Consider the following 9027-nt stretch of genomic DNA (forward strand, 5'->3'; position numbering starts at 1 on the left):
AAATCAATTGCTCGTAATGAATAAATGAGAAATATATTCTTTCATCTCTGCTTATGTCATTCGATAGAATAATTTCTTGACTTATGTATAAATATCGATACTAGTGAGCAATTCGCATTAGAATATTCATCCAAATCACCGAAAATAAAAAACTTCTTGTAGGAGGAAATTTAAAAATCCAATTTTCAAAACTCGGTTTCAAGCTGAAACGCAAACGTATCTCCCAGGAAAGTGTACACTCAAATTGGAATATGTCCGATAAGCGCAATAATGCACATTGCATTCCATGTTGGTTTTAAAATAAGTGTGTACGTGTGGTAAATGCTTAAAGCAACAACAATACACACGCCAACGTTAAAATAGCAAAGTTTATTTTGTTTCATGCTCGTATCATCGTCACGCAATGTATCGGAAGATTTTTTCTGCTTTATTGTGGTCGACTTCGAAAAATCAAAACATTGGCAATTCAATTCAACGTCTCTCGGGTGTTGCACACAAATCCACGAGAAGGCACTGCAGTCGTATCGAAGGCGTTTTCACACTTGACCACTCATTTTAGTGGAAATGAAAAGATCATTTTCATTCTCACTTTCAGGAATCACAAATCGAAGGTATCAAAGAATCCTCCGATGTTTATTGAGTAGATAAATTTCTCAATAAAAAAATGTCCTTTAAAATCAAACAAACAGCCGAACAATCGCCGCTGCCATGAGAAGGGGAAAGGGAAAAGTGTAATCCGTCTCGAGGACTGAGAAATTCGTCATGAGAAAGTTTGCGTCACGTGACCCATCGGAGACCGTTCATTGGTTACTTTAAGAGTAAAGAGAGAGAAGAGCGTGAATTGAGTCGCTGCATTCGTCACGATGCATACATAGCGGAAACCAGAAAGGAAATGACAATCAGTACGTGCTCGATCATTTGGGCTTTGTGAACGCGATCCTTATTTACTTCAAACATTTTTTTCGTCATTCGTACGTCATTCTTGGCGTGCTAAAGTTCGGACAAGAGATAATTAAAAAATAACGTTAAATCTAAGTGAAGGAACTAACTGTGTATCGATTGCAAGGAGGAAAAACCAACAAAGGTCCGAGGGTCATTGGGAGAGGAAAAATGAGGGAGGTATTGTTCGCGCTATGCGCTATTCTTGCTGGTAAGTTACTCGATTATCATTATTCTTTATATCGTAGCAAGTTCCCGTAAATTGACACGAGTGGATACCGGATTATCTTTTGCCCAAAGCCACTATTTCATTTCGCAATGATATTTCAACGGAGTATAAATTCTTCGACGGGCGCTATGTATATATTTGTGTACACGACGGTCAGAAAAAGCTACACATGCGACTAATGTAAACTGCGTCGAAATTTAATATCGACTTGACCGTATCTCGACATTCGCGTGACTCGTCTAATTTTTGACTAATTTTACATTTTAATTTCAATAACATTGAGAATTATTACAGAATTCATTCTTGTGAATTTTTCCTCATTTTTTTCAGTAATTTCGAACGTTGGAGGTCCTTCATTTCGCATTCGTTTTTTATTACAACGATTCTGTTTCCGTTTTAGTGGAGATTCTCAGATCTCTTTAATAGTCATGTCACTACTGCTATCATCCATCCTGCTCTTCTCTCTCCCTCTATCGTTTTTTTTCCTCTCCATTGGTGCAAACTGGACATAAGCGATGAGTCAAACATACTTGAACATTGCAAACCTTGAATAGGGGATTTCTCGAAACTGACCAGTTAATTTATCCGGCAAATGCTGAATACCTTGCTCATACTTTTTCCTAGATATATCCCACTCAGTTTTTTTTACATTTATATCCTGTTACATTTAAACCTCTGCCACTATAGTTTTTTTAAAATATGTGTATAAAAAAATTTACAAATGCATTAAAAGCTATAAAATGATATTGAGTTGTGATTACCTACATCTTACTCTGAGCATAGGACGTCACTGAAGATAAGATTTTTAACTTTCATTCTTTCCAGAAATGCCCGATATTTTGAGGAAAAGAAAAGTTACATCCCAAGGCAAACCACACATCATTTTGACTGCGATATTAGTTCAAACCTGGCTTGAACTCATTCGAATAAACTCTTTTCAAATTGTGCCTCATGTTTCAAAAATTTCTATTGCTGAAGTAAAATATGAGTAGAAATGCAATACTAAGACTGAGTTGTTAGCTAGATTTTCAATAATTTTTTGTACTGAAGAACTGTTCTTGTTCCATTTAGTTTACCACGCATTGACTGTGATAAAAAAAATATAAATATCTGGAATATGTCAAATGTATATGCTCCTTGGATCATATTGAAAACTTTCAATCTCTATTTGTTTTTCCTTTGAATCTTCCAAAATTTAGATAACACGAGAATAGAGTAATAATAATGGTGGTTCAAGAATTTCGTAACATTGAATGTCCTTTTGAGCTGTCAAGAGCACAATCTCTTTTACATAGTAATTGAAATTTGAACTAAAAGTTTTAAATAATAAAATGGACTTTATTTTTGAAGCACTTTCAAAATGACAGTGCTTTGTGATGTTTAACATGCTGCCGGAAAAATACCAAAAAAATTTGAAATACAAGATTTATCTTGATTACTGCAGGAAATATTTTATTGAGTAGTAATTTCAGTTTTTCAAACATCTGCAACATTCCTCACTCGAGACATGCAGCATCGCTTCTCTTTTTTATTCACTAGCAATTCCTCCGATGGAAATTAAATTCTTTAGAAGAAAACAAGATTTGTCCCACATTCCTGAATAGACAATGTCTGCTGAAACAGAAAATAAGATACTCCATGACGCTCTTTGATTAAGAGCATGGACCTTGTCCTCTGGTAGCCAGGAACAGAGTAAAAAAACTAAGAAAAAATGAAGACAACTGTTATCACATCTCCCACTCTTCTCTCCCCAGTGAAATGTATTTCGAGATTGTAGCTCCGAATAATCTCCCTCTTTGCTAATAACGTTATCACTCTGTGTATAAGGAAAACAAAATTCTTTCAATACTAATAATAAAATGGATCATGTGATATTGATTTTACAAACTCACATTGAAACTTAAGAATTTTCATCTCATAGCAGGGCAGAAATTTTGAAAGAAAGTCTTCTGAAGCTCTTCAAATTCATTAGGTTTAAAAGAAACTTTTCTTTTTGCGATTGGTTACTCAGTGTTTCATTTTACATATAAATATTTTTGTAAATCACCAAATTTTACTGCAGATTTGAGCTTCGAAAATGCATTGTTCAATCTGCCAAATGAAGAAATTAGTTTTGTCACATTTTAACGATTAAGATTTTAACATCATAAAAATCTCACAAGATAAAATCATTGACTCCAATCCAGATCATTCACCTCTGAACTTCTTGTCTGTTTACAGTTGCGACAGCCAGAGTAGTCATCAACTCGGAAAACCAAGCTCCCCATTTGTTGGGCGCAAAAGAATGCACGTGGGGACCGTCTTACTGGTGTCAGAATATAACGTAAGAATCTTTTCAAATAACAATAGTAAAATTGTTGGTTCAAAGATCAAATATTTGCTTAGCCCAAAAATTTGATCAAATGACAATTTCGAATTTCTACAACCAAAAAATATTAGGGCATTCGTTAAAATTTCTCAATCTATTTTCTTTAACAATAAGTTTTAAAAACTAAGAAGTGAGTTTGTTGATTTTCATGAACGTTCACTTACAAAAAATAATACGAAAAATACAAAATTTTGCAGGAACGCAGCAAAATGCAAAAGTACTCAGCACTGCATAAAAAAAGTATGGGAGTCCATGAAGGTGGAGGATGACAAGGACAGCGTGTGTGGCATCTGTAAAGACATGGTTCGTCAAGCACGAGATCAATTGGAGAGTAACGAAACCCAGGAAGATTTGAAGGAAGTTTTCGAGGGAAGTTGCGCGCTGATGCAGATCAAACCAATCGTTCGAGAGTGCGATAAATTGGTCGATGAATTTATTCCTCAACTCGTCGAGACTTTGGCATCGCAAATGGATCCTTCAGTCGTGTGTTCTGTAGCTGGTCTTTGCAATTCGGCTCGCATCGATCGCATGATCGAGAATCACAACAAATTATTGCGGAAGGTACGATACGAATAAAGAAAAGAAAGTCATTTTCTCTTTTTAGCTTATTTCTGGTTCTCACATTCCAACAGGATTAATTGAATGAAAAAGAAAGTGCCATGACTAATTTTCAGACGAAATATCACGCATCGGTGACTCTTTTTCTCTTTGAATCTTTTCCTCTGTTACTATTTTATGCCCGTTGCTCAAAATCCCTTCTCTTCCACTCTCTGTCTCTTTCCGACTGAGATTCCAGGTAAATCAGCTAATTTTTCATCAGGTGTGCGAAGCCTGTGACGCTACAAAAATTCATCTCGTCGAGACGAAACACGTTTGTGTTGTTTCTTCATCAATTCCGAATCTCACAATCAGCCTAATTCGTTGATGCTGCGAATTTCATTCAGTTCGGCTTATTTCTGCAGCAAATGAACAAAAATAGCGTTTCTTTAAATTTATCGATAAAAATGTAAAAAAATCTGTAGCTTAATGTTTTTATTTGGTTCTTTTCTTTATTATTCATTTAGAATTCCGGTAAAATATCATCGTTGAGCGACGACGAGCTCGAGCCCGACGAATGCTCAAAATGCTTCACGATCGCTACTCACATGGAAGAGAAGTTTAATTCGGCATCGCGAGATCAGGTGCTTGATTCGATGTTGAAAGTATGTGGCGAAATGAGTTCATTCAGTGACGCTTGCGCCTCGATAGTCCTCGAATATTTCTCGATGATTTACACTCACCTCAGAAGCAATTTCCACGCCAAGAATATCTGTCACTTATCGGGTCAGTGCGCCGGTATGTTCCACAGACACGAGAACTCCACCAAGGTACGAAACTGAGTTCGAAACACGTTCGAATCAAAACTGAAAACTGTATAATTTGATGGTGGTTTTTTCTCAGGATCTTGAAGTCGAAATACGTCCGTTGTCGAGCGTTGGAATGGTCGATGTTGGCGACGATTTACCCTGCGAATTGTGCGAACAACTCGTTGGGCATCTTCGCGATTTGTTAGTCGCTAATACAACGGAACAAGAATTTGAACACGTGCTCGAGGGACTGTGCAAACAAACAAAATCATTCGCTCCTCAAGTACGTTCATTCATTGTTACATGTTATAGTAAAATGTTATGTGCAAAATTTCGTCCACAGTTTTTGCTAGATAAACCAACCTGTCGAATGAACAAAAAAAATGTTTGTTTCCCAGTAACGAAAAAAATGATAAAAGTGACATTAGACATTGCATTTGATGAATTCTCTTAAAAAATGTTGTCTCGCACGTTATAAATTAAAGATCCCACGATTCATTTTTTCGATGTCGTCAGGGAATTGGTTCGAATGTAAAAATGAAAATGAAATGATTCCCATGCACGGATCTAGCCATGACAATCACTGTTCAAACAACTGTAACTAATTTACTGTAACATGAATTGAAAAATATGTTCATTACAGTGCAAATCAATTGTCGATGAGTACTATCCCCAAATTTATGATTACCTTGTGAAAGGGTTGGATAACAATGGCGTTTGCATGATGGCTGGCATATGCCCATCCCCTGACAAGAAAACTCACGTAAGTGGCAAATATCCATAAAAATAAATACGAAATAGGAAAAGTTTGAATGGCATTCAATCTCGATCGTTCACTCAAAGGATATGAACTTCACTATCGTGTAATTCTCTAATCTTTCCATATTTATTTAAACTTGGTTATATTTTTCTGACCTTACATCAAATATTTATTCAGGATGGACCAATCTGGCCGTTACTTCCGGAGAAATCTCTCAAGATTGCAACCGAAATTGCTCTCGAACGTAAAAACGTTGGCGAGCACGGAGCTGGAACGAGACAGGAGGCTAAAAAGACTGAGGCTGACGAGATGCAATTGCCGATCGAAAGGATCATGGGACCATCAGTAATCATGGGTGCACCTCAAATGGACCTTCAGGGAAAGAAAGAGTGCGCATTTTGCGAATACTTTTTGCATTATATGCAACAAGTTTTTTCGTACCCAGTCACCGAAGTGAGTAACCGTTTGAAAAAACTCTTTTCACTGCGAGATTTAAATTGACAAATGTTTATATTTTTTTCAGGACGAATTGAAACAAGTGATGGGTAAAGTGTGTAAGAAACTGCCGAAGAGCGTGCAAAACACGTGTACCGAATTCCTCAACACCTACAGCGATGCGATAATTGCTCTTTTCGTTCAGGAAATTGATCCTTCCGTCGTAAGTACATTTTCGTGATTTTACGCGCGACCAATCGTTTTAAACTAAGATGATAATTTCTGAGAAAAAATATTTTCAAATCTAAATGATCATTAACGTACCTGATTAAAAGTAATTTTGATGTAATAACAATAAAGACGATTGAAACTTGGTTTGAGGAGAAAAAAATATTGATACGGTGGATGAGTCAGAACAAACTGTTTGACAATTTTTTTAATGTTTTATTGCAACAGATTTGTCCCATGATTTATGTTTGTCCATCGAATGAATTCATGGAAGCCTGGGAAAAAATTCCAAAAGATCTGATGATTAAGAGTGAAGTAGAGGAGAAGCAAAGCTGTCCTCTGTGCCTGCTCGCCGTCACTCAATTGGAGGAGATGGTAAAAAATGAAAAAACCGAGGTGATTCACGAAAATGTTTTTTTCCCTGCATTCGGCTGTCCCAATCATATCATGCTTCTTGAACGGACGACGAATTTGAATGAACGCCATTTTTTTGACGTTCCAGGAGAACATCGAGAAAGCTTTGGAGAAGTTATGCATGCATCTGCCCAAGAGTCTCATAACTGACTGTAATGGTCTCGTTCAACAGTATAGCCAACAAGTCATTGAAATGTTGGTTGCCGATTTTTCACCTCAGGAGGTTTGCGTTGCCTTGAAATTGTGCGATCCTAAGAAAAATCCCGGAACGCAATATCTCACTCCAGTTGGCAAGGACGGAGAAATACGTAAGGAATTTCTTTTCCTTTTCATTATTTTAACAGATTTTCTTTCATAGTCTCGCGAATGACATTAATGATTTTGTGTTTTCAGTGTCGAACGAAATCCCAGATAATTCGGTCGCTATAAAGCCGGTCAAAGAGACTACAAAATGCGTTATTTGTGAATTTATTATGCAATATCTCGAAAAAGCAATGAGGAATAAATCTACTAAAGATGAAATAGAAAAAATCGTTCATGGAGTATGCGATCATCTTCCGAATTCGGTCTCGAAAGAGTGCAACGGTTTCGTTGATCAATATGCCGATCTTGTGATCGAACTCCTTTCACAAGAAGTTACACCACGGGAAATCTGCACTATTCTCAATATCTGCGAGGATAATATGCAACGTTTGCACGGTAATATAATTTTTTCTAGTTTTGTTATTAGTCTCATTCTCCCATAACAACATTTTTGATCAAGTTACGAGTATTTTTTCTTCGTTAACAAATATAAAAAATTCGTACCGAAAAATATGCCTAAACTATCGAGTTATTCTTTTTCTAGAATCCATTGCTGAGTGTGCTCTCTGTCAAGGAGTAATTTCGACGATCGACGGTCTGCTGGCGAACGCTAAAGTCGATCAGGAAATCGAGGAGGTTGTATCTCGAGTTTGTAAATACATAGCTCCAGCGAAGCGCGGCAAGGTGAGAAGATATTCGTTATTTCCAACTGGAATAACGCAGAAGAAAACGGCGTGACATAAAAAACCGATGTTTCCTTTTGCAGTGCGTCATGATGATGGAAGTTTATGAGCAAAGTATCATAAATATTTTACGCGAGCACGGTGACAGAACAAAGATTTGCAGTCGACTTGCTCTGTGCTCTGCTGGCGATTATTTTGCCATGATGACTCGACACAAGAGCATGGCCATGACTTCGATCAAAGGAACGAAGCGTTACTAAGTAAAAGATCCTCAGCGACTGATTCATCGACGAGGACTCTACATTTCGATGTAATTCTTTTTTATTCATTGATTCTTCTTCAAATAAAGTTTTATATAATAAACGAAGAAAAAAGTATTTTGCCGAATCGATAATTAATGTTTTTAGAGAGCATTTGTGCTCGCAAGCATAAACATGGAAATGACGCGTCAAATAATGTCGCGTTCGTAGATTTGCGCAGGATTTCTTTTTTTTCTTTGAAGTTGTACTTGAAATTAGTGCTCCTGTGTTGAGCCGGAGAAAGATCTTTCACCTTGTCGTAATAACGCAATCAAGGTTTAATGCTAAAATTATTTGGATTTTGAGTTACAATATCTTTTTTGCTTTTAGGTTTAAAATGAATGCGTAAAGATCGCATAAAACGTTAATTTCGTATCGTTCGCTTCTTCACGAAGTTACTAAATCTCAGTGAAACTTTTCTAAAGAAATTCTTTCACAAGAATAGATGGCAATTTTTTATTTTCTCTTTTTTTTTCTAAATTGACGTTTTTTACATTATTCACTAGAATAAAAGAGTCAAAAATAATAATAACATGACATAAATATAATATTTGAACTTAATGATTCAGCGGCTGTAGCGACGTTTCATGCTGTGCGGACGAACGTCTTTATATCTTCCGTAGCTATGATTTGCGACCAAATAATATGAGTTTCCTTATGAGTACATGTGAATTTGGAGCAACACTCGAGTAGTTCACGAACGCTTCAAACTATTCCAACACACGAGCTCCATCATTTTTGCAACAATATTGAATTCACATGTAGTTCGACACTCGCACCGTGAAATCGTATTTCTTAAATTAATTCACGGTCAAAACTACTTTTCTCTTTCATTTGTACGAAATTGTAAGTTACCTGTGATAATGGGAAAATAAAGTTCTGAAATTCTACCACGTTTCTATCAATTTTCCTAACGTCCTAACACCACACGTATTTACATCTATTTTTATATTTGAATAGAATTTCAAAATCTTTTAGCAAAATTGAATGATTAAAAGATTTTATGAGAAATTGTGATTTTTT

The 9027-nt window shown here is 36.2% G+C and overlaps 1 protein-coding gene across 2 annotated transcripts; it reads left to right on the forward strand.

Annotated features, from left to right (window-relative positions):
- The first annotated feature begins 863 nt into the window (after positions 1-863).
- Positions 864-8894, forward strand: Sap-r (Saposin-related). Of its 2 annotated transcripts, XR_006259865.1 has the most exons (14): positions 864-1150; positions 3389-3491; positions 3734-4097; positions 4601-4903; positions 4977-5165; positions 5526-5645; positions 5820-6095; positions 6166-6300; positions 6534-6701; positions 6808-7027; positions 7113-7418; positions 7567-7706; positions 7789-8015; positions 8335-8894. XR_006259865.1 is itself a non-coding variant. In XM_043411170.1 (13 exons), the coding sequence occupies exons 1-13, from the start codon at positions 1111-1113 to the stop codon at positions 7963-7965; spliced, it is 2541 nt and encodes an 846-aa protein (XP_043267105.1). In that variant the 5' UTR covers positions 864-1110; the 3' UTR covers positions 7966-8894. The 2 variants fall into 2 exon arrangements, 1 of the variants encoding a protein (XP_043267105.1); XM_043411170.1 differs by having other exon boundaries at positions 7789-8894.
- The last annotated feature ends 133 nt before the right edge of the window (positions 8895-9027 follow it).

The sequence above is a fragment of the Venturia canescens genome, chromosome 2, assembly GCF_019457755.1.
Source record: "Venturia canescens isolate UGA chromosome 2, ASM1945775v1, whole genome shotgun sequence".
NCBI lineage: Eukaryota > Metazoa > Arthropoda > Insecta > Hymenoptera > Ichneumonidae > Venturia > Venturia canescens.

What these genes read in the sequence shown, in the direction of transcription:
- Sap-r (XM_043411170.1), top strand. Translation starts at nt 1,111, where the DNA reads ATGAGGGAGGTATTGTTCGCGCTATGCGCTATTCTTGCTG. An exon ending in GCTATGCGCTATTCTTGCTG is followed by an intron (nt 1,151 to 3,388) that starts GTAAGTTACTCG and finishes GTCTGTTTACAG; the next exon opens with TTGCGACAGCCAGAGTAGTC. An exon ending in CAAAATCATTCGCTCCTCAA is followed by an intron (nt 5,166 to 5,525) that starts GTACGTTCATTC and finishes TGTTCATTACAG; the next exon opens with TGCAAATCAATTGTCGATGA.